The sequence below is a fragment of the Arachis hypogaea genome, chromosome 19 (assembly GCF_003086295.3).
Source record: "Arachis hypogaea cultivar Tifrunner chromosome 19, arahy.Tifrunner.gnm2.J5K5, whole genome shotgun sequence".
In the NCBI taxonomy this organism is placed as follows: Eukaryota; Viridiplantae; Streptophyta; class Magnoliopsida; order Fabales; family Fabaceae; genus Arachis; species Arachis hypogaea.
The window spans coordinates 67,747,720-67,772,316 of NC_092054.1; the positions used below are offsets into that span (position 1 = coordinate 67,747,720).

General features: G+C 35.1%; 2 protein-coding genes across 4 annotated transcripts; one reads left to right on the plus strand and one right to left on the minus strand.

The window, feature by feature from the left end:
- Window positions 1-800: 800 nt before the first annotated feature.
- LOC140182282 (uncharacterized mitochondrial protein AtMg00810-like) lies at window positions 801-7,783 on the plus strand. Its single transcript, XM_072228436.1, has 5 exons — window positions 801-856; window positions 1,114-1,176; window positions 1,477-1,550; window positions 1,640-1,731; window positions 6,776-7,783. Exons 1-5 carry the CDS (start codon window positions 801-803, stop codon window positions 7,781-7,783), a joined length of 1,293 nt encoding a protein of 430 aa, XP_072084537.1.
- Window positions 7,784-9,319: 1,536 nt separating this feature from the next.
- LOC112776300 (myosin-11) lies at window positions 9,320-23,129 on the minus strand. 3 transcript variants are annotated; one of them, XR_011877402.1, is made up of 38 exons: window positions 22,581-23,127; window positions 21,621-21,749; window positions 20,984-21,127; window positions 20,751-20,896; window positions 20,510-20,666; window positions 20,336-20,394; window positions 19,595-19,754; window positions 19,370-19,519; window positions 19,127-19,263; window positions 18,901-19,047; window positions 18,689-18,790; window positions 18,479-18,536; window positions 18,293-18,394; window positions 17,965-18,002; window positions 17,613-17,739; window positions 17,362-17,532; window positions 17,110-17,241; window positions 16,884-16,993; window positions 16,699-16,759; window positions 16,311-16,488; window positions 15,999-16,204; window positions 15,793-15,912; window positions 14,947-15,045; window positions 14,529-14,750; window positions 13,457-13,596; window positions 13,101-13,203; window positions 12,910-12,969; window positions 12,560-12,826; window positions 12,309-12,464; window positions 12,025-12,231; window positions 11,797-11,940; window positions 11,389-11,459; window positions 11,183-11,282; window positions 11,023-11,079; window positions 10,862-10,918; window positions 10,683-10,777; window positions 10,529-10,611; window positions 9,320-9,860 (listed from the first exon to the last, which is right to left on the minus strand). XR_011877402.1 is itself a non-coding variant. In XM_025820401.3 (38 exons), exons 1-38 carry the CDS (start codon window positions 22,581-22,583, stop codon window positions 9,737-9,739), a joined length of 4,608 nt encoding a protein of 1,535 aa, XP_025676186.2. In that variant the 5' UTR covers window positions 22,584-23,129; the 3' UTR covers window positions 9,320-9,736. The 3 variants fall into 3 exon arrangements, 2 of the variants coding, with proteins under 2 accessions (XP_025676186.2, XP_029151460.1); XM_025820401.3 differs by having other exon boundaries at window positions 10,683-10,763; window positions 22,581-23,129; XM_029295627.2 differs by having other exon boundaries at window positions 10,683-10,763; window positions 19,958-20,394; window positions 22,581-23,028.
- Window positions 23,130-24,597: the final 1,468 nt, after the last annotated feature.

A 24,597-nucleotide genomic window follows, 5' to 3' on the forward strand; every position in this document is an offset into this window, starting at 1 on the left:
TGATTCTCTTTAAGTCACTTATGGTCCATCCGAGAGCTATTTTGTAGGTTCTGAGGACTTGAATCAAAGCTTCTTTTTCTTGCTGCTCTAGGTGAGAGCTTATAATCACTGGATAAGTGTCGCCATCTCCTAGGAACATGTACTTCAAGGATGGAGGTATGTGCTTGAGCTCGAGTTTAGGAGGCCCATCTTTTTCTCCAGGTGGGTTTAGCGTCTCCTTCTGAAGTCTCGGCTCATCCAGTTCAGGAAGAAGGTTTTCAGGAATCGTGTTCAGGTCCTCTTCAGGTGTTTCAGCCTCAAACACTTCCCCCTTTTGGACGTCAACGATGGTTCATCTTGTGGCAAGGAAAGGTCTTCCTAGAGTGATAGATGCATTCTTGTCCTCCTCCACATCCACAAAATCCATAGAAAAGTTAAAGGGTCCTACTCTCATAAGCATATCTTCTACCACCCCCAATGGAAACTTGACTGAGTGGTCAGCAAGTTGGAGGCAAATATGGGTGGGCTTAATTTTCTGAAATTGGAGTTTCCGCATTAATGACAATGGAATCAAGTCGATGCTTGCTCCAAGATCGCATAAGGCCTCCTTTAAATGACTGCACTGCACTCCTTGGTGAGCACAACTGTTTCTACCTGTTTCCAATCCCTTTTGTTACTCAATATATCCTTCATAAACTTAGCATAGGAAGGCATTTGTTCCAGATCCTCTACAAAGGGGATTTTAATCTCAAGTTTCTTGAAAACATCCAAGAATTTGGAAAATTTCTTATCCTTTTCTGCCTTTTGGAGCTTCTGAGGGTATGGCAGCTTCTCTTGATATTCTGGGGCTTTTGGCAGTGCTGGATGAGTATCCAGGGTAACTGGAAAGGTTTATCAGGGTGTTTGGGGGATACATTCCTTGGATTGGCGTTTATAGCTCCTCCCCTCTCTGGGCATTGAATGCCTGAACTGCACCCTCCTAGATGTTTAGCACCCCCAATGGTGCTCTGGGTTGTGGTGTTTTCATGCCCTGGTGTCTCCGCTGCATCCTGCGCCCTTTTGTTCTGAGGTTGGTGCTCAGGGTTCTACCACTCCTTAGTTGAATTTCCTATCACACCTTCCTTATCTGTTTAGATATCTGTTGTTTGGCCTGGTTCAACTAGGCTTCCATATTCTTGCTGGAGGCTCGAGTCTCCTGTAACACTTCTTGTAGGCTCAGGACTTGTTGTGTGAGAAAGCTCAGCTACTGGGTTAGATTCATTTTATTCAAGAATAGTGTGTTCAGTGGATACGACCTTGACTTCCCCTTCATTGAGGTTTCACTAGATGAGTATAAATATTGATTTTTGGCGAACATCTCAATGAGTTCATCCGCTTTTTCGGTCGTCTTCCTCATGTGTATTGAACCACCTATAGAGTTATCTAGGGACATCTTGGCCATGTCCAAGAGTCTATAATAGAAAATAGCCAGCTTAACCCAGTCTGAGAATATTTCAGCGAGGCATCGTCTGAGCATCAGCTTGTATCTCTCCCAAGAATCATGAAGAAACTTGCTTTCTCTTTGTTTAAAGGTCTGAATATCCATTCTCAACTTACATGGCTACCTTGGAGGAAAGTATTGATTCAGAAACTTGTTCACTACTTTACTCTATGTGTTCAGGCTTACTCTGTATTGAGCATCCAACCATCTCTTTGCTTGGTCTTTTACAGCAAATGGAAGAGCAGCAGCCTGTAGACGTCAGGGTCTTCTCTGTTAGTCCTCACAATGTCACAGATTTGTAGAAAATTAGCGAGGAACTCATTGGGTTCTTCTTGTAGGAGTCCATAAAACTGGAAGTTATGCTGCATTAGAGTTATTAATTGTGGGTTGAGCTCAAAATTTTTCACTCTAATAGGAGGCACACTGATGCTCCTTCTATAGAGATCAGGGGTGGGAGCTGTATAAGATCCCAAAGTTCTTCTGGATTGTGCAATTTCATCTAGATCCATAGTGGTTTTGTTGTTCCCGTGTGCAAAAAGCAAGAGACAAGAAAAATGGAAATCTCTATGTCAGAGTATAGAGAGCTCCGGGTGAGATGTCCAAAAGAAATAAAATTAAAATAAAGTAGCCAATTAACAAGAAAATTCGAAACAAGAATGCAAGAATTAGTCTTAAAAGTTTCAAGAATCAGAAAGAAAATTTTCTTTTAAAAAATAAATTCGAAAATAAATAAATAAATTAGAATAAATAAAAAAATTAACTAGAAATTTCGAAATATTTAAAAAAAAAATAGAAAGAAAGGGGTTTAAAAAATTTTGAAATTCAAAAAGAAAGAGAAAATACTAAAGAAACACCAAATTTAAAATTTGAATTTAAATGAATAAGATAAGATAACAAGAATTGAATATCAAGGGAAAGATAAATAATATAAAGATTGAAAATAAAGAAAAACAAGATAGAATTTGAAAATAAAAAAGAAAGATAAAAATAAGATAACTAGAATAGAATTCAAAAATTAAGGGAGGATAAGTAAGACAAAATTTTGAAATTTAAGAAAGATAAACAAGATAGAATTCAAAATTTAAAAAGAAAAGGTTTTAAAAGTTTTGAAATTTCAAAAAGAGAGAAAAAGATAAACTAAAGAAACACTAAACTTAAATTTTGAATTTTAAAATTTGAATTTAAATGAAAAAAATCAAATAACTAGAATCAAGGAAAAGATAAATAAGATAAAGATCAATAACCAAGAGAGATAAACAAGATATGATTTGAAAATTTAAAAAGGAAATTAATTAAAAAGAAAAAGGAGAGATTTGAAATTTTTGAATTTTAAAAAGAAAAAGAAAATATTAAAAGACACCAAACATAAAAGTTAAAATTAAATCAAAATAAGATAATAAGAAAAATTCGAAAATTAAAAAGGGAAAGATAAACAATATTAATTTTAAAAATTTAAAGGAAAAACACTAAAAGAACACCAAACTTAAGAATTTTTAAATCAAATAGGAGAAAATAACTAAAAAAATTCGAACAAAAAGAAAGCAAACAAGATCAATTTTCGAAAACAAAAAACTACTAAGAAAATGATCTTGTTAAAGAGAAAATATATGGAAGTAGTTAAATGTTCGGAGATGCTTATCTTTCCGGATTAATACTTCTTACTGACTATTTTAACAATGAATGATTCATTCCATGAAAATTTAACCCCAATTCCTTGAAAATTTAATCTTCTCTGATTCTCATCAAAAGCCGGGGTCAGTGGTCGTTCGATTCGAACGAGGGTAAAGCTCAGCATTCTACTTTAGCGCTACAAAAACCTTAATTACCCAAAACTGACAGGATTTCATGTCACATATCCCAATCAACCGTAAGTAACCCTCAGTTTAGGAGGAGTGTTTTCAAGCTGTAGCTCAAGCGACCTTGGTCAGAGTATCACAAAGAGCTCATGTCAAATCAGGGGTCATACTTCTGTTCCACCGCAGACTTATAGGATTAAGAACGAAAACAACACCTTAGAATTGAATCAAACATTAATTAAAAGAAAAGAGCAATAATATTAATCCATAGAAATAAGCAAAGCTCCTAACCTTAACCAAGAGGTTTAGTTACTCATGCTTTACAAAGAAAATAGAGAAGATGTAAAGTAATATGTCTGATGATGATGTAATCCTAAGTGATCTCCCCTTTAAATAGTGAATACTAACCTTAAAAGATGTTAATTTAATTTAAGAATTACAAAAATAAAATAAGAAAAGCCTAAGGAATGCTAAAATCCACTTTGGGCCCACTTGGTGAGTGTTTGGGCTGATGCCTGGTGTTCAACTCAGGTTCTAGGCGTTCAACTTGGAGAGAGGGGTGAATTCGCTGGCTTCTGATCCTTGGCTGGCATTGAACGCCAGTTTTGGTCATTCAACTTGGGAGGTTGGTTCTTCTTGGGCATTAAATTTCCAAGCTTGGCGTTTAACACCAGTTTTGGCAATAATTCTGGACGAAAAGTATAGGCTATTATATATTGCTGGAAAACTCTGGAAGTTAGCTTTCCAACAACGTTGAGACCGCGTCAATTGGACCTCTATAGCACAAGATATGCTCATTCGAATAAACAGAGGTCAGGATTGACAGCATCTGCTATCCTTTCTTCGTCTCTGAACAAGATTCTGCTAAACTCGCCCAAAATTAACCTAAAATCATAAAAATAATACAAAAACTTAAAGTAGCATCCAAAGATGAATTTTGCACTAAAACATGGTAAAAATTAATAAAATCTAACTAAAAACAACTAGAAAATGCTATGAAAAAGGGTATAAGATGCTCACACATCAGTATTCCCATTATTTCCATTGAAGCACGCTGAAGTGGTGGGAGAGTGATGAGCGGATAATTTATACGCTTTTTGGCATTGTTTTTACATAGTTTTTAGTATGATTTAGTTAGTTTTTAGTATATTTTTATTAGTTTTTAAATAAAAATCACATTTCTGGACTTCACTATGAGTTTGTGTGTTTTTCTGTGATTTCAGGTAATTTCTGGCTGAAATTGAGGGACTTGAGCAAAAATCTTATTCAGAGGTTGAAGAAGGACTGCAGATGCTGTTGGATTCTGACCTCCCTGCACTCGAAATGGATTTTATGGAGCTACCAAAACCCAATTGGCGCGCTCTCAATTGTTTTGGAAATTAGACATCCAGGGCTTTCCAGCAATATATAATAGTCCATACTTTGCCCAAGTTTTGATGACGCAAACTGGCGTTCAAACGCCAACTTCCTGCCCTATTCTAGAGTTAAACGCCAAAAACAGGTTGGAAATCAGAGTTAAACGCCAGAAACAGGCTACAACCTGGCGTTTAACTCCAAAAAGAGTCTCTACACATGAAATCTCAATGCTCAGCCCAAGCACACACCAAGTGGGCCCGGAAGTGGATTTCTGCATCATTTACTCATCTTATGTAACCCTAGCTACTAGTTTAGTATAAAAACTACTTTTAGTGATTTATTTCACATCTTTTGGATAATTTTATGTTCAGAGATCACGTTTAGGGGGCTGGCCATTCGGCCATCCCTTGACCACTTTCACTTATGTATTTTTCAACGGTGGAGTTTCTACACCCCATAGATTAAGGTGTGGATCTCTGCTGTTCCTCATGAATTAATGCAAAGTACTATTGTTTTTGTATTCAATTCAAGCTTATTCTTATTCCAAGATATTCACTCGCACGTCAACCTGATGAATGTGATGATCCGTGACACTCATCATCATTCTTGCCTATGAACGCGTGCCTGACAACCACTTCCGTTCTATTTGCAATAGCTTTAGCGTTTATCTCCTGGGCTCCTGGTTCATATCAAAGTCTTCGTGGTATAAGCTAGAATTATTGGTGGCCATTCTTGAGATCCGAAAAGTCTAAACCTTGTCTGTGGTATTCCGAGTAGGATCCGGGATGGGATGACTGTGACGAGCTTCAAACTCACGAGTACTGGGCGTAGTGACAGACGCAAAAGGATAAACGGATCCTATTCCAACATGAGTGAGAACCGACAGATGATTAGCCGTGCGGTGACAGTGCATTTGGACCATTTTCACTGAGAGGACGGGAGGTAGCCATTGACGATGGTGATGCCTAACATACAGCTTGCCATGGAAAGGAATATGAATGATTGGATGAAGGCAGTAGGAAAGCAAAGATTCAGAAGGAACAAAGCATCTCCATACGCTTATCTGAAATTCTTACCAATGAATTGCATAAGTATTTCTATCTTATTTTATATTTTATTTATCAAAATCCCATAACCATTTGAATTCGCCTGACTGAGATTTACAAGGATGACCATAGCTTGCTTCAAGCCGACAATCTCCGTGGGATCGACCCTTACTCACGTAAGGTTTATTACTTGGATGACCCAGTGCAATTACTGGTTAGTTGTGCAAAGTTGTGAAGAAGAATTGAGATTATGATAGTGCGTACTAAGTTTTTGGCGCCATTGAGATCACAATTTCTTGCACCAGAGAGGAAGAAAGCAAAGACGTAACCCTCACCTCCAAAACTTTAATCTTCTGTAACTTTCAATATGGAGCTCCGATTGACAAGCCATCAATGGCCACGCGTTCGTCTTGGAATTCTCTAAAAACCCCATCGAACAATTTGGTAAGAAAATCTCAATTTCACACCCAGTTCTTGCTTCCCCAATTTCGAAAACTTTGAGTAAATGTGTTGAGATTTTGTTAAATTTTGGTGTTTAGGATCAAATTAGCTTTGTAAACTTGCTGGGTCTTGTCCCAAATGTCTGTTGTTATGGTAAGGATTCTCTAAAATCCCTGAACTAAAATTCTTTCACCATGCAATCAGACATGAAGAGTGGAAATAGGCCATGAATGAAGAGCTCAAGGCCTTGGAGGCAAACAACACTTAGCAATTAGTTTCTCTACCACCCAACAAACACTCAATTAGATGTAAATGGGTATAAAAAGCCAAACTCAAAGTTGATGGCATTCTAGATAGACATAAATCTCGCTTAGTTGTGAAAGGATAAACACAACAAGTTGGGATTGACTTTAACGACACATTCAGCCCCGTTGCAAAAGATTTATACAATGAGAGTACTATTAGGCCTAGCTATTGCCAAGAACTAGAATCTTTTGCAATTGGACATTAACAATGCATTCTTAAATTGTGAGTTATTCAAAGAAGTACATATGGAAGTACCGCTTGGACATCCACAGAGAAATTAAGGATTGGTATGCAAATTAACCAAATCCTTATACGGTTTAAGACAAGCCTCATGCTGATGGTTCAATAAATTCTGTGCAACATTAATTCAGCATGGTTTCAAACAATGCAAGAATGACTATTCATTGTTTGTCTTCGGTGAAGGAACCATAGCGACATTCCTCTTAGTCTATGTTGATGATATCATCATAGCTGGACCAGATAATACCATGATCAAGAGGGTTGAAGACAAGCTCAGCATAGTTTTCAAGCTTAAGTTTCTTGGGGATCTAAAATTCTTTCTTGAATTAGAGCTTGCAAAATCTAGCGAAGGTATCTTCCTCTCTCAGTGCAAATGTGCATTATCCTTGGTGGGTTGCAAGCTTGCTCCTTCTCCAATGGATGTTAATTATAAACTACGTGCCTCCGAAGGAGAGATATTAGCTGATCCTTCTACTTATCGCAGACTCATACGAAGGCTGATGTACCTCAAAATATCCAGACCAAACATCACATTTGCAGTCACAAAATTAGCTCAATTCATGGCTGATCCTCATGTGCCCCATCTCAACGCTGTACACCATATCCTTCGCTACCTCAAAGCAGCTCCTAGCCAAGGCATCTTATTCTCAACAACAAATAAATTCAATCTCTCAGTCTATGCTGATGCGGACTGGAAAAATTGTTTAGATACAAGGAGATCAACTATTGGATATTGTGCTTTTCTTGGAGATTTACTGGTTTCATGGAAAAACAAGCAAACAGCGGTTTCAAGAAGCTCTACTAAGGCAGAATACAAAGCCGTTGCAAATGCAACATGTGAAATTGTGTGGTTGATTGGGTTACTCAGGTTTTTGGGCATTCACATTGATTCAGCTATGCTGTTCTGTGACAACATCTCAGCAATCCACATGGAAACCAATCCTGCCTTACATGAGTTATCTAAATACATCGAAATAGACTGTCATTTCATTCGGAAAAAGGTGATAGTGAAACCATTAAACTGGTGCACATCCCTAGCAAGTATCAATTGTGTAGACATCCTCACAAAGGCACTTCCTCCTCAATTTCGATTCCTTATGACCAAACCGGGCATATACGACATATATGCTCCACCTTGAGGGGAGATATTAGCATATAGATAGCATATTTATTATGTATTCCAAAGTACTCTCTCTCTCTCTCTCTCTCTCTCTCTCTCTCTCTCTCTCTCTCTCTCTCTCTCTCTCTCTCTCTCTCTCTCTCTCTCTCTCTCTCTCTCTCTCTCTCTCTCTCTCTCTCTCTCTCTCTCTCTCTCTCTCTCTCTCTCTCTCTCTCTATATATATATATATATCATGTAAACATATATATATCATGTAAACATCAGAATCTCTAATCTCATTTTTTCTAAATCTATTTTTTTTTATAAATTTCCCTCTTCTAACATTTGCTTTGCACAGTTTTAGTTTTTGACAAGGGAGGAAAATCAGACGATGGCTGAAAGGAAACACTGGAAATTATCAAAGTTGAATAAAGGTAATTTTAAAAAGACATGTTATTAAAGTTTCAGTCCTTGTCTTTAGAAATTTTCGTTCCTGTGTTCCTATTTTCTGGAGAGGTATTAAAAAGATTAAAATTGTGTCTTCAAATAATTTTAATTTCTGATTGTCAAACACAATACTTAATTTCAATATCAGTATCTCAAAATAAATGCAATCGATTCTTCCAGATTCGATTTGGAAGAAAGAGGAGAGTAAAACAAGTTTAGCATGTAGATAATAAGATGACTCACAAAAATAAAAAATTAAACAAATAGATGGATTATGAGTTTATGACTTCAATGTTTATTTAGTTTGGTTCTTATTAACATGGTTATGAGGCCTTCATTTTGTAAATAAAAAGAATTGGGAGTGCAAATTCTTAATAATTATTTATACCATCTCTTTAAGAATAGCTACCAATTTGCAAAAGAATTTTTTTTTTTTTTGTCAATGAATTGGATAACCCCCAATCCTAGATACACAATACACCCATACAGTCCTCACATTTTTTACCATATTTTGAAGAGGGGGAGATATGCCATTTGAGCTGCTCATTGGTGCAAAAGAAATTTTTAACAAGTGGTCTTTCTGCCGTTTTTTTTTTTTTTTTTTTGAGAATCTCATCAATGAGGCTAGCCAACCCAACCTCACTGAATATTCCGTGCAACAATCGAAAGTTAAAAATTCACAGTTGAATTACCCAACCTCTCTCTCTCTTTGATATATATATATATATCTATCAAAGAGGCTCAAATTCAAAACCTGTTTAAAAAAGGAAGATCTAATTCTACTTGAACTACGATTCAACTAGATTATCTAACTTTTCTATGTATTTTATTTATTTATTTTTTAGATTTCTTTCCTTTTTATTTCTTTCAAGTGTGCTGGCAGCTCAATTAAGTTGAGAAACCTGAAACAGCATCGAAATTGAGGTAATGCAAATTTCAAAACAAAAAGATTACTCCATCCATTCCACAATATCTATCACGTCTCAAAACTTGGAATTAAAATCAACAAATCTGAATGTGTAGTTAAGATATCGTAGGAGGTGGCTGAAAATCTGAGCCAATTCTTCATTATTTGGAACACAGCCAAGAAAAGAGAAGAGAAAAATGAAAAAATATGACAGACAGGTCTCTATAAATAGTTAACTTTGTTACCGCATATCCTGAGCAATGTTCTCCATTCACAACTATAATTAGATGAAATTCCTATAACTTCTACGTACAAAATCTTATTCTAAGCAAAGCAAGGTGCTGAGAAGTGACAAGGTGAAATGAGAAAAGAAAAAAAGAATGAAAATTCTATGGAAAAAAGGCTATTGGCCATTTTTTTTAAGCTTCCACCCCAAAAAAGCAGTAGCATATGCTTTTTATGTCATCCACTGTTGAAACTACTAAGAAGTAAATTTCGTGTGTTAAATACAATGACTAGTCTCTTAGACAACCAAAGTCAACAAATTACTATATATAATTTATATACCCGAATGTGACTTGATATCTTGTTGGTGGGTGGGTATGAACACCAGTCGACCAATTCTACAGTCGAAACTGTCAAGCTGGGCGTGGTAATAAAAAGCTAAACCCGGAGTTTTCCCGTATAAGTGGCGGTGGATCTATATCAGAGATATCTATTTGTTCCATTGACTTTGAAATGTCATCAACAGAAAATGGAATGCTGCAAAATAGATTGAAATGGTTAACATTCCATATAATTTCACGGTTAGATGTGCAAAAGGACGAGTTAACAACTAGAAGCCTGTCAAACTAGTCCTTATTTTAATTTTTACATATCACTTAGTAAGAAATTACTTTGGCATAAAACAATATTGTATACATAAAATGGGTTGGTTTCAAAATGAGTTTTACCTAATGAATGTGTGGTTACGACTTATGAGCTAAGTAGTTTATATAGCAGCATGGCAAATTCATCTAGGTTGTGTCTGTAAAATTTGGGGGAGCCTCATGAACATGAATCATGAAACCTATTCATCCAGTGTGTTTATTTTTATTTTTATTTTTATTTTTATTTTGCGAGAAGTATTTCTTAAATCCATAAAAGAAGGTTACCCACTTTTATGGGTTCACTACCTATCAATACTCTTTTTTCCCGGGAACATGTACAAGACAAAATTTATTAAAGAAAGAAATAATTAATGTGCAGTCAGGGATCACGGTATTGCTGTTGGAAACAGTCCTGTTTCGCAGGTTTATTTCAGTTTTCTATTTGATTGGCATGCAGCATAGCTTAAAGAACCATTTGGTAGCAGTACCAAAATGTGAGTAAAACAACTACTAGTGACAGTTTTAACACACAAGGAAAACCGAAACAATCATATCAGGTACCTTGAATCATCATCCAACAGGAAAGAATTACTAACTGCATTATTTGAATCTTCAGTCATCAACACTCTCATATTGGATATGACCTGGATAAAAACATTAATAAGGAAGAGTCTCATGCATAGACAACTTTAAACATAGTTAGCATCGAACTTACTTCAGGTGACACACTATGCGTGCCATATTTGTCATCCCAATACATGGTGCTAATCCGATATAACTGCTGTATACTGAGGACCTGTAAATAGGGAACTGAGAATGGTAACTGTTCTGGCAAGTGAGAAGCGTAACTATTCTGGAAAGTTAACCTTCTGACAAAGAATATCTTGCACTTACTGGGCATAGGTCATGACTTATTTCATCCAGTGTCTTCTTCGGTTTTTGATGTATAACCTAAATTGAGGTCAGGAAAGATTAGTTTACCTAATTTTCCAATCTGACCATCAAAACAAGCACCATGCTCATGACATGTAACCAAGAATAGATAAGGCATATACCAGAAATCCAATGGCTTGTCTAATATGTTTGAGCTCATCCCAAGCTGAACCTGCATACTGCAAGTTTTTTGTAGTGGGGTTTGGACACAAGGATGTGAGGTTAGTACATGTCTTTACTTTATTAGTAATGGAGAACGATAATATCATAAAATTAATGCACCTCATCCGTTGCCTTATAACACCAATGCTCTAGTTCAGCCAAACCAGCTTTTACATATTCTCCATTACTAAATGAGCAACACTCTCGTCTAAGAAGAAGACTGTAGTGAAAAAAATGAATATGTAAGACAATAAAAAAGAGAACTCCATTCACAAAGTAGAGACGAACTACTAAACCAGGAAAACAGAGGAGAAGAACAAACTGACCTATTGAATAGTTGTACATTGATGAAAGAAAAAATTTGCGTGAACACCTTACGAACCAAAAATGGTGGAACCTGCCGGGTTAGAAGTGGGAGTGTTCAGAGAACATAAGAACACTAAACAAATGCAAATATAGCAACGTACCAAAGAAGAAAAAGGCAGTGATAATAAGAATAACAATAAGAATAAGATAGATACATAAATTCTGTCATTCACTCTTAAATTTCTGTAAACCTCCCAAATTAATTTTTTCTCAAAATCTCGCCTAATTAAAAAATAAAATAAAGAATATATGCAAGCTATTTAATTTTGTAGAATTTCAAGAGAATCATGCAGTTTTGTTATAACAATAATGCATATGTAAGTAGTATAAAGAAAAAGAAACAGAGAATGATGTCAGATTTTACTAACATGATTTGCTTTCAATGTATTTAAAAAGTTCCCTAGGCTCTTAACTATCCCCTGCCAATGAGCAATCAAAGCTCGCTGGGCTTCAGTGTTTGCAACAGAACGTGACGATCCCTTAACCAAGCTTGCTCTGGATGTTCTTGGTGCCTACAGCATCACATACAGTCAGTGTAATTTATAACAAGCATCCACAATAAATCAGTTACTAGAGTACTGAAGGAATTGTCATACCTGAATGCACAATCCAAGCAAGGGAGAAATTTCTTTCTTCAAGTTATCACGAATCATTCCATATATCTTTTCCACATATGCTGTAAGCTGCTGTTTGAAAAGCAAAGCTGGGTACTTGGCTTCAACTTGTCTTAATGTATCTACTCCTCTACTTGAACTACCATTAATTAAGGACAGATTGACTCCTGCTGGACTTCCACGGAAACTCTGACAAAGAGTATACTTATCTTAGAAATGAAAGCTTTACTATGGAAATTTTTAGTTTAAAATGAAGTTGTGTTTACCTGAGTCATCCTCCCAAATAAGGTTGCTGATTGAGAACGACGGCGTTGTGGAGCCATTCCAGCAGCACCACTTGCCTTGAGTGTGCGTTGGAGTAACAAGAGAAGTGTCGAGGCATTGGATAACCAGTAAGCTAAGACATCATTATTATCCTGGGTCTAAAGTACAAATGGAAATATTTTAGTTAATTGAGTTGAAAGTGACAAAGCAACAATAAGAGAACACAAGCATGTGAAAGTTGCACTTTATACACCTCAATTGCATGGCCAATAGTCTGGATGATTCTATCAAAAACGCTAGTGCGCTCAACTTCAAATGATCTCCAATGCAAGAGGCACTTATATATGATACAGGCAGCAATTGGTCTGTTTCCAGCAAATCCTAGATGTTGTGCAATGCATCTAATGAGTAATTCTTGATTCTCTTGTTGTTTCTCATTTAGTGACTTCTGTGGTTTATCATCCACTTCAGAGGATTCCCTCAGGTTCATTGATGGGCTAGTTTGAAGTTCCTGATTAGTCTATCAGGTGACATAGAAACAAATCAAGTCCACACATACATACACAAAACCTAAAGATGAACATTTAAAATGGATTTAGTTACCACTTGTGGCTTCCCCTCCACTGCAATACTATTATGAGCACTTTCAGCAGCCCTCTCTCTCTGTCGATAGAAAAAAAAAAAAACAAAAAAAAAAAAAAAAAACAAAAAACAAAAAAAACAAAAAAAAATTTTTCAAACAACCATCAAGCTTTATATGCTTTTCATGCTTAAAAGTCCATTATGAAGAGAACCTGGGCAAGTGAGCTCTGGCGTCTGTGGAGGAACTTGGTCGATACAGCTTGTTGACGTAGAACCTGATTCTCTGATTCTACATTATTAATCTTCTCTTCTAGCCTGATCATATATTATAAGATTTCAGTCAACCAGTTAAGTGAATGAGGGGCATGACATCTATTGTGAAGATGAAACTTGGAATTAACCAAAGATTCCTGTGAGATGTGAATATAAGAAAAGATAAATTTCTGACCACTTTAGTCCATGATATTATTGAACTTTTCAAAATAAATTCTCCACAGGGATTTTGGTCTTTGGAAATCAAATGTAAAAAAGTTGCAACATGGCTTGTTTCGATGATTTGTTTATTTACCCCTTCAATGATTCTTGGAGTTGACGAACCTTCTTCTCTGTGTCTTCTAACTTTTTACCTCTTTCTTCACTGCTAGCTTGGGCTTCATTATATTTTTGTTCAAAGTCATTAGATTTCTGTTTCTCTGACTCGAGTGACGTCTGTGTGAAGAAAAAGCCAAGGCAATCATTTAAATATGATAAGCTGCTAAGTGCTGACAAAAAGTTAACAACATCAGCATACAGAGACTGTGCCCCTTATTAATTCAGGGATTTGTCTTTGACACACATAAATTGTGTCAGAGACACTATGCACAAGTATTTTATTTTTAATTCTTCGTTCTGGAAAAAGGAAGAATTGTTAAGATAAAAAGAAGGCATATACAAATATATAGGAGGATAAGACAGCCCCTTTACAAGAACAAGATCAAACAAGAAATCCATGGCCAAGTGATTACTAATTAAACCTTGATCCTCACCAACCTCATCAAAGATAGCTAAGAAAATCTTTTTCAGAAAAAGTTGAAGTGTACTTGTACATTTTATGCACTTAAAGTTGAAAGGGCTGTTTGGTGAAGGAGAGACTTCATTGGGTGTCAGCTTATATCAACTATGAATACCTTTGTACTGTATTATTTCAGAAATCAGCAGGAGGAAAACATTTCATTCGACATCCCATTGTATCCAGGATCTATAAAGAGAGAAAGCATCTTATATTTACTATATCATATCATAGAATTCCGAAAATATCTGATGAAGTGCATGACTTAGCTCTGTTTGCAATCTACATGACATCAATTAATATATGATGTCTAGAACAAAATAATTACTATTAAAATAGCATCTTTACATTGAAATTCTTTCTGCCCAATTGTTATACAAAACTCTGTATTGGTTGTCTTCATTTCTGAGCTAACCAATGAAAAAGGAAAGAAGCCTAAGAGTTTATGTAAACCTGTCTAAGAATTATGTATCCCATGTCTAATTGACATATATATTGTCACAATCTTTGATGTTAAAGGAAAGAGTATACACAGAAAGATATGCATCATTGAAAACAAGGGATCATATCCAATAAGACTGAATTTTCTTACCTTTAGGCTCTCAATTTCTGCCGTCAGTGCGTCAATCTTCTGTGTATCTTCAACGATAACCTGTTTCTCTTGAATAACAGGAACTGCTTCTATACTAATTTTCTTTGCATTCTCACGCTCCTTGGAAAGCAGAGCATTGGTCTCCTCAAATTTGCTCTGCATCTCCTGCAATTGATTCTGCAGTTTTGCTATCTCTTGAGATTTGGATTCTTCTAGATTCGTCTGCACATGATTCCACATGTTTAGTTTAGAGCTTGCGAATGAAGTAAATGTTTAGGAACTAGCTAAGGTTGGTCTTTTGCACTTCCTTTTATTTTCCATTAGTGTAAAGTGTTATTTCAACATGCACAATTGTCTAAGTGATCAAAAAACATAACAGTCATCCAAGTCGTATTTATCTGCAAAATATATATCTCACCCTTAATCCTTTTTCTAGCTGGAGACGCCAAGTGAGTTCCTCCACACGTTTCTCAAGCTTATCCTTCGCTTCTTGAAGTGCACCAGTTTCTCTTGCAGCCTAAAGAAAGTGGAACAGGACATCAAGTTAGGCAAGAAAAAGATATCAATAAACAGGAAAATAATAAAAACTGATGTTTATTTGACTTGAATATTACAGAATGAGTCTTGTAGAAGTGGCTTAATTCATTACAAGAAGGTGGAGTCAGATTTGGATCCCATCCTTCGCAAAACCAGCAAAAAGAAATGGAAAATTACAAATATAGAGAAATATAGTTGCAAGGCTTTCATTTCAGAACCAAAATAGTTATCCTTAAGGATTGTGTCTGTTTCACTTTTTTCATAATAAATGTAGGATAATATTTGAAGAAATCCAAAAAAAAAGACAGAAAGAGAACAAATATATTTCTAGTTCTAAAACCTTAAGTCTAAAGTTAAAGGAATTTCAATTTTGAAGATCCTAAGAATTTGTTTTCCCCTTAGATTGTTTTATATTTCATGTACGGTTTAGATTTTAATAGTTTACATGTAAGCACGATTGTTATGCCAAACTATGGCAATGCCTAATCCATGTAACCAACCCACCTAAGACAACGTGTAGCTGTTTGTTTTCATGTTTTACACTTCATTACAATAGAGTGATCATGACAATGATACAGAAGAATAATAATACAGGTTGTATAAACCTGCTTAATATGAAGCATCATTTTGCAGTTAAACATTTAGTCACATGTTCCTAAAGGTTCTACGTATTGATGGAATCTCTAAAACCAGTTATATAAGAATCATGGCAAACCTAGTAATTTACCATTTTTAGTTTCCTAAGTTCTCTTCTCGCTACACGTCCCCTCCATCTGCATTGTGTAACTATTGTCCCTTTCTTGAGCCTCTTATAATATAATGCAGCTTTGTGGCACCGCCACCGAGCCTGCGATTTTTTTAGATAACAGATTTAAAAATTGCATATTGATTGCCCAAGTTGATGATCTAAATCAAATTGAACTTGACTAAAACCTGAATAATAATGGAGGCTTTGGTCTGCTTCCTAAATCTGAACTCCTTGCGAGCAGCTGTTGCCCTTAAAGCTGTTTGAACTGTCAATGCTGACACATGAAGTTTCTTGTAGGCTCTCCGAGCTTGATATCTGCGTGTGTTCTTTTGAATTTTCACAGCAGCAGCCTCCTTTCTCATGTTTTCATATAGTTTGCATGCAAGTCTTCCTACAAAAAATATATTATACACAGTAAATATATATAGATAAAGGAGATTGACCAAGCAATGTAAAAGGATTGCATTTATCCTAACAAATTAGTAAGGTTATTTCACCTCTCCACCGAGACTGCAGATATATGGTCTTCTTTCGAAGCGCAAGATAATGATTACGTGCTTGATGAGTTCTTATGCGCCGCTGGATACTTTTTGCTGCATTACTGAGTACTTGAGCTCTACGTGCATCTAGTTCAGCCATCTGACCTGCTCTTAGAAATACCTTTGTCTTTCCAATCTATTAAATTTGGCGGCCAATCAAATGAACTTTGTGATCATACGGGAGAGGAATGTATTATACAAAGATGCATTTTGTAAAACCATTCTGGATCTATGTTGACATTAGACAATGAGAATTGACATAGGAAGAGGTTGAAGGTGCATGAATTATAGTTGGAGCTAAGTCCTTAAGATCTTTATGATAGTATACAGAAATATTTTAAGATACCTGATATCCACTAAGCCCCATCTTTTCCAGAATCTTTTGGCAAGCAGTCTTTTCATCATAGCTGCTCATAGGTGAAACAAATTGACAATTAGCACAAAACCTAAGTTTGGTACAAAAATACTTTAACACTTCAAGCAACAAATTTCTACCACCTCACATAAAAAGCATACTTAAAAAATACTCACTTTGCTTCTGTGGCCTCCGGAGCAAGAAGGCCAAATCTGTTCACAAATTCAAAAAAAGCGCGGCGAGTAGGATAGCCAGCACAACTGATTCTGATTGCCTCTAAAACACCCTATAGTGGCAAGGGTTAGGGATAGCAGAATGGTTGAAAACATAAAGAACTATAGATATGATTTACATAAATATCATCCAAAGATGAAATGAAAACAAAAGTAACATTATACTCACACCACAGCGAAGTTGTTGCATAATGTTGGCATTCTCAAAAATAGCAGGCTTCAAGAGGTTATTTGGTTTCACACATCTGATGTAATGGGGTTCTGTAGAATTTAATGTCTCCATTAGACTTTGTAGTTGTAGCTGCACCATTTAGAATATTGTTAGCTTCCAGATAATAGGAAAGTGGTTTATTTTTCATAAGCATGGGCTTGTACATATATATATTGTGATTATTGAACCAAAGACTAGAAAACATGATACCTTAAAACGAGAACCAATTGAAGAAAATTTGGAAGATTTTGATGTCTCTTCTGGAAGTGGTGGAAAAAGGCCAGCTACAAAAGGACATTTGGAAGCACTCAACAAATCTTGATGTTCAGGAACCACATAATCCTTGTTTTTGTCTAGAAATTGATCAGACTGGTATAAAACCTGCAGAATTTTGAGGGAAAAAACAACTAAACAAATATGTCATATTTTCAGCAGCTAATGTTATAAGAATTAAGTCATACCTCCCCAGCATAGTGAGCAATCGTGAAATCTGTTCGAGACAATTTTGGCTTAATAAAGCGCCTGTGGTTCTTAAATGTTTGATAAAGCTTGTTTGCAAAAGTTTCATGCGTAGACTTTGGAAACATGCTGAAAGACAAGAAAGGCAGGGAAAAATTAAGAATTAAGTAAGTAGATTGTGTATGTTATGCAACAAGGAGCAGTAGCATCAAAGCAGCGAGAGAAAGACTGGATCTAGCAAGCTATTAAGGAAGTAGTTCATGTCCAGTTTTACTAACCAAAAAAGTTAAAGTTAAATCATCTAATAACCAATGAAAAAGAAGTTCTTCATAGGAAAAATTAACAATGTTTTACCAAGCTTCATCTAGGAGAGCAATGATTCCTCCAGGTTTCTGCAGAAGAAAAACAATGTTAAAAAAATAAAATAAAAAAAAAGGATGGCAGAGAAAGGATAAACCAAAGGAAAGGAAAAGCTGAACTGGTCAAATTAAATTATGGACTCTGGGATAAACTACAATAGTATAATTAAAAAGGAAGCATTGTAAATATCATCATCAAGCATATCAAAAGCATGAGCTTTGTATTCCTATAATTCCAGAACATACATGTTGAATGCTTTCACACCCAGAACAAACAAAGAAACCTCAGTTGCTTAAACAAAGTGGGATAGGAGAAACAAAACCTTTTCAATAAGGTCTAAAACATCTTGGTTATCAACAAATTCAATGTAGCTCCAATTAATTTGCTCCTTTGTATATTCTTCTTGTTCCATTTTAAAAACGTGCTGAAATCCATCATCGAAATCATATTAAATATAGGAATAACATTTACAAGAAAACTTGAAGTGCAGTGTAGCCCGAGACATTGCCTGATTGAAATGCTGTTGCAACTTCTCATTTGTGAAATTAATGCAAAACTGTTCAAAACTGCAGAGGATAACAGGTTGATAGTAAGTTACAAAAGGACTGAATTAAAACCAACCAGAGGTGTTTGTTTTCAACATCACTAATCAGTACAATATTTGGAAATACATAACATGTACATGAAGGCATGTCTATTCTCCAAAACTATATATTACCTGTTAGTTTTAAAACTTTCAAAACCATATATGTCAAGGACTCCAATCAAAGTTTTAGAATTGGGGTCTTGTCCAATTGAACTATTAATCTTGTCCACCAACCTGTTAAACACATAAATACATCATGAATCAAAATCAGAACCCCGTATCATTATCCTCAGTATCTACCTAAACACTATATAGGTCTTATTTGTCCATTTTCAGTATTATACCAGTCGAACAGCCGAGAATAAATTGTTTTTGCCAGTCCATCTCTACTCACTGTTGCACTTTGGGGATCAAGGCTCCGTTTTATAACTTCTTCAGGGGTGATCATGACACGCTTACATAATGCATCTTGCAAAGCATTGGCATCACACCTGATTTGATATTTGAGAATCATCTTAAAGGTAATTAAAAATCATATCGAGGGAGGAAGTAATAATACAACATCCATACATTAGAAGCTCAGCAGTAGTTTGAAGGTGGAATTTGGCTTTGTCATCTTTCGGAACTGATGAGTCAACTTCTTTTCCTTTGGTAAAGTCAATATTACCAAGATGGAGAATTGAAGCAACAACTCTAAAAATGGCTTCCTGAGAAATAGGTAACAGAGGAAAGCACAAACTTAAGAAGCTAATTATCCTATATCACTATATGCTAGAAAGAAAGAAGCCAATTCATACTCATGAAACAAAATACCTGATCCTTTTGGCTGATTCCAACAATATCCATAGCTCTACGGGTGGCAAGAAACTCACGAGCATCACTTACATCAGCCAATTCATAGCATTTTGACTGGTTAAGGTAGTGAAAAGTTTTAGGACTTCCTAATTTGTATCTCTCAATTTCCTGCCAGAAAAATTTCCAATGTGTTTATATGGTTAAAAGAATCAATAAGAAGCAGATTGCTTGACAGAAACATACCTCCTGTGGTGCAGCACAAAGAAGATAAAAGCAATGATAGTTGCGTTCAGGATCATTAACTTGGCAAACCCGAGATCTCTCTAGAAGGTATGTTCTGATGGCTGCTCCTGAGATTCTTCCACTTTTATCAAATTGGATCTCCACAAATTTACCAAACCGACTGCACCATTAATACAAAAGAGAATTGGAAGCCAACCATTAGTAATAGCTTTAGAAGTTATCTATCACCTACCACACTATGTTAACAAAAATGCTTCTTTTTGAAAGAAGAATAAAAACGGCAGCCTGGTGCACGAGCATCCTACATTAATGCAGGCTCTGGGGAAGGGCTGTCTACAAAAGATGTAATATACGCAGCCTAACCTGATAATTACATCAGTGGCAGTTTTCATGGCTTGAACCCGTGACTTTGAGGTCACACGGAGACAACTCAACTGTTGCTCCAAGGCTCGCCTTCCTTTTGAAAGAATAATATGCAAAATAAAATCATTAACTATTCATTAACGTCAATTTACTCTTCACTTTTGGCCTTGTGACTAGAAATTAATTATGAATATGAAATGAAACAAAACCTACAATATAAGTACTTTAAAATATCAGACTAAGAAGGAGAATGAGACATAAGGAATCCTTGTTTGCCTGCATGTCAGAAGACTGACATAAAAGGTAAGTAATCAATCAGATATTAATGGTGACTAAAACCAAAGTGTCCGTTATTATCCAGGTATAAGAAAGACTCACCTAGAATTGTTATTCCTGACAGTTTTTGCATTGCCAAATGCTTCTAGAACTGGATTTGACTGCATTCGGATTAGTTAGTATAGAAATCTCAAATGAGATCAGACGTTAGCAGCAAAAAGATAAGAATGAGAATATTGATCGAGTTTAACCATGAGTGTTATGAATTAATCATACCTCGAGAACTTGTTGTTCAACTGTTCGGCCTTCAGTGCCAGCCCTACCACCTAGGTAAGCAAGGAATTGCATAAGCATTTTTGTGGTTTCAGTTTTGCCAGCTCCACTTTCCCCACTGACCAGAATTGAATTGCTTTTCCCTTCATTAATCATTGCCCTAATAAAAACAAAATATCCATTTTAATATTTCCTTCAATGATAGGAATGACATTTAGATAATAAGAAGCAATTTACTGCTTACCTATATGCAACATCAGCAACTGCAAATACATGAGGGCTTAATTCTCCAAATGGTGCTCCCTTGTATTGTTGCATCATGTGCGCACCATAGATATGTGGTAGTTTTTGGAATGGATTTATTGCAATCAGAATATTTCCAGTATATGTCTGTGATGGCAATCAAGAATATAGTTAACGACTTTTCCTATAACAAACATAGCTAAATCTTATAACATTAAAGGTAGAAAGCCTTACATATATTTCATTCAATTCATATCTAGCTTTCAAATTCTGCAGGACTCCAGGTTCATGTAAATAGGACAACTTAGTCATATCATCCACTCCACCAGGAGGAGCTTCCATATCTTTGGGATATATTTTTGATAAATTTGCAACCACCTTGTAATAGCCAAAATAGAAGTAAGCCAACAATTCAGATGTAATGTTTTACTTAACTAAGTTATGAAATATTTTGTCATTTCCATTTAGCAGTATCGGTATGAGAAAACATGAATGCTGCCCCAAGAAATGCATTAAAATGCCTCCAGACGTACGAAAATAATTATAATAGATCTGCCGAATTTTCTTAGAATTTAGTTAGTGAAGAAATGACAGGAATGCAACAGAAACACTCAATGATATATTTTGAAAATCATAAATAAGAGTTGAAATCAAGAGTTGTTCATTACATGCTTATTGGTGTTCGAAGTTTGTGAAATCTAGTATAGATGATCATCATAGATTTTTGTGACTACAGTTGGATCGATAAAATATATATCCAATGAAGAGTTATAATATATCCAATATAGTATACACCGGTGTATATATATATATATATATATAACACAAAGGAAAAAGAGAAGGAAGAAAAGAATGTGCAGAGAGTACAAACCTTTTTTCCATTGGTAGTTTCAATTTCAGCATCCTTTCCGGTGATTTTTGATACCTGTCCATCAATCCAACAGATATCTGGATCTTCAATCCAGACATGAGAACCCACAATAATATTCACTGGAGTCCCCTGCACATGGACGTACAAATTCATCATTTCTGTTAGACAAAACAGTTTATATAAGAGTTCAGTAAGGTTAAGTAACTGTTTTCATATTATCCTGCTTGCCAGAAAAGACAACAAAAGTCTTGTCCATATTTGTACCATAATGACATCCAGAAGAACTATAAATTACAAAATGAACTAATATGCGTGTTGTAAGTTCCATTGCTTGATCCTCCAGCACTGCTGCCTAAGTTCCACACCTTGATCACCGAAGATTGATCATTTTGCTTCTAAAACCATCTCCAATCATTTCCCCCGACACTCTTCCACAATTGCAAACAATACGCAATGAATTGATCATGGAGGACCACTGTATCCAAATACAAAGATTCCTTGAACTTTTTAAGCTTAGTTTTGCAATTTGCATTGCAACAAAAAACTGAAAGAAACCAGTTCATGAAAGACTTCTTTCTTGATCAGCCAGTTCATAGTTCCATTCGATCATTGCCATTCCCATTCACATAATCATTTCCACTTCCAAAGCACGAAAGAGAATCGTTCTCATTCTTATCATATCTTATTCCGTGTTTGGATTAGCTTATTATAAGTCACCTTACAATAAAAAAAGACCTTTTGAATATAACTCTGATAAGAACGATTATTCCCCTAAACATAGTACGTGACAAACAACACATACAACAATTTAAAAAAAAACAATAATAATAAACTTTAATTAAAAACTATAATGGCAACTGCTACAGAATAACAGAAGAAAAGAAATGAAGAACGAAACCGAGAAATGCATTACGCGAGGAACAAAAGCACATTACGAAAACTGAAAACTATAGAACGCACCATTTATTTGAGGTCTTGAATCGGAGATGCTGCGAGAAGCGCGTTGTTGTTCATGAAGAGAAACCAAGCAAGCGAACAATGAGCGATTGATCGAATCGCATCAGTTTTTTTTTTTTTTCTTCTTTTTCTTTTTAGGTGTGAAACGGAAACGTGTTATGAGTGTCGGAAGAAGTGAAGAAGAAGAAGAAGAAAGAGAAACGGCATGGTTTTTTGGTGGAGAAAGTGAAATTGAAATGTGAGAGTGAGAGAGTGAAAGGAGAGAGAAAGATGAAAAAAGAGTGGATCGAGTGGCTGTGAGCGACATTGTTGATTCAACAACGGAGAGAGAGAGGAGCTGCAACTTCGGCACCTTCTTCTTTCGCGCCAACTCGTGGCTACCACTAATCATCATTCATCAACTTCTCTCTCTGTCTCTCCAACTATGTCAATGATAATTGATAAACACTCTGGGGGAGTGCCAATATTATTACCCACAAATATTATCCGTCAATATATTAATACTAATAATAATATTTTGTTTCCATTAACAGACATACGATACGAGAGCTCATTTTTAAGTAATGGATTGTTCATGTTATATATTCCCTGATATTGTATCCGGTCATGTATTACCCTGATATGGAGCAATTTTTTTAAAAAATAATAAGAGCAGTGCTAGGATGTAATTTTTGTGATTTGTATTTATCAAATAATCATAAATGATGTTTTTAATGATGTGAAATTTCATCTGTGTAAAATTATTCATTTTTATTTTATTAGTTACATACTGATCAGAATTTAATAAAGTTATTGTTCCTTTAGACTTTTTCAAATTATAATTCAACAAATCACATCCAACAATTTGTTCATTGCCAACATGCAAAGACAAAGAGTAATGGAATGGTCCAATTTGTTTTACGTCCAAAAATTGAAGTTTCAGGGAATAAACATTGGATGATCCAATTTATGGGTTTTTTTTTAATTAAGAGCTTGTAAAGGCTAATTTTTGTTATGTGGATTAAATATATGTATAATATGTTATTATTAGAAGTCTAAGTGTTTTTTTATATGGAATTATTTTTTTTAATTAATCAAATCGGATAGTAAAATGTATTTGAAGAGACAAAACAAACTATAAATTGAAGGATCTAATTTTAAATTTAATTTTTTTTTATTTTAAAAACAAAAATCGGAGAATCTGATTTTAATGTTAAAGTTTTTTTAATTTTCAAAAACAAAAATCGCAATTTGTCATTCTTTTTAAAAAAGTTAAACAACATTGGTGATACATACTCACGTACAGCAAAGAAAAAATAAGGGGTAAGTATGGTTTTGGTCCCAAAAGTTTTTTGCTAGAATCGAAATCGTCCCTCTTGTAATTTTCGATTTAAAATCGTCCTTAATGTTGCATTTCATTTTAAAATCGTCCTTTCTAATAAATTTTTTTCTAAATGACAAAAATACCCTTTTTTTCCACCATTTCATTCTTCTTGTTCTTCTTCTTCCAGGAGAATTGTTCTTCTTTTTCCATTAACAAATTCTTCAATTCTAGATTCAGAACAATTTCAGAATAAAAATTCTTCTTCTATTAACAAAACTCAAAATTTCAAAATTTTAGATACAGTTAACAAAATCCAATTACAAGAATTAAAAATACCCAAATTTATCTTCAATTACAAAAATAAAAAATCTATAAATTTTGAAAAATGAGAAACAGATTAGGAAACAAGAACAGATTAGGAAAATAAGAAACAAGAACAAAATAAGAAACAAGAATAAGAAATAAGAACAGATTAGGAAAATCCAGAACAAGAACAAGAACAGATTAGGAAAATCCGGACCAACATCAAATTCAATAGCAACAACCAGATGCAGAAGAACAACAACCATGGATCTTGTATACAATTAACCATTAACAGAAATTCAATAACCTAAGCTAATTCAACAACAACAACAATTCAGCAGCAACTTTCAGCAATTCAATAACCTAAAATCAACTAATAGAAATTAAAATCCAGCTAAACTAACCCAGAATCAA

What these genes read in the sequence shown, in the direction of transcription:
- LOC140182282 (XM_072228436.1), top strand. Translation starts at nt 801, where the DNA reads ATGGCAGCTTCTCTTGATATTCTGGGGCTTTTGGCAGTGCTGGATGAG. An exon ending in GTGCTGGATGAGTATCCAGG is followed by an intron (nt 857 to 1,113) that starts GTAACTGGAAAG and finishes TTATCTGTTTAG; the next exon opens with ATATCTGTTGTTTGGCCTGG. An exon ending in GCTGGAGGCTCGAGTCTCCT is followed by an intron (nt 1,177 to 1,476) that starts GTAACACTTCTT and finishes AGAATATTTCAG; the next exon opens with CGAGGCATCGTCTGAGCATC.
- LOC112776300 (XM_025820401.3), bottom strand. An exon ending in GTTGCTGATGTTGCATATAG is followed by an intron (nt 20,667 to 20,750) that starts GTAAGCAGTAAA and finishes TGTTTTTATTAG; the next exon opens with GGCAATGATTAATGAAGGGA. An exon ending in AGCTAGAAAAAGGATTAAGG is followed by an intron (nt 14,751 to 14,946) that starts GTGAGATATATA and finishes AATCATGTGCAG; the next exon opens with ACGAATCTAGAAGAATCCAA.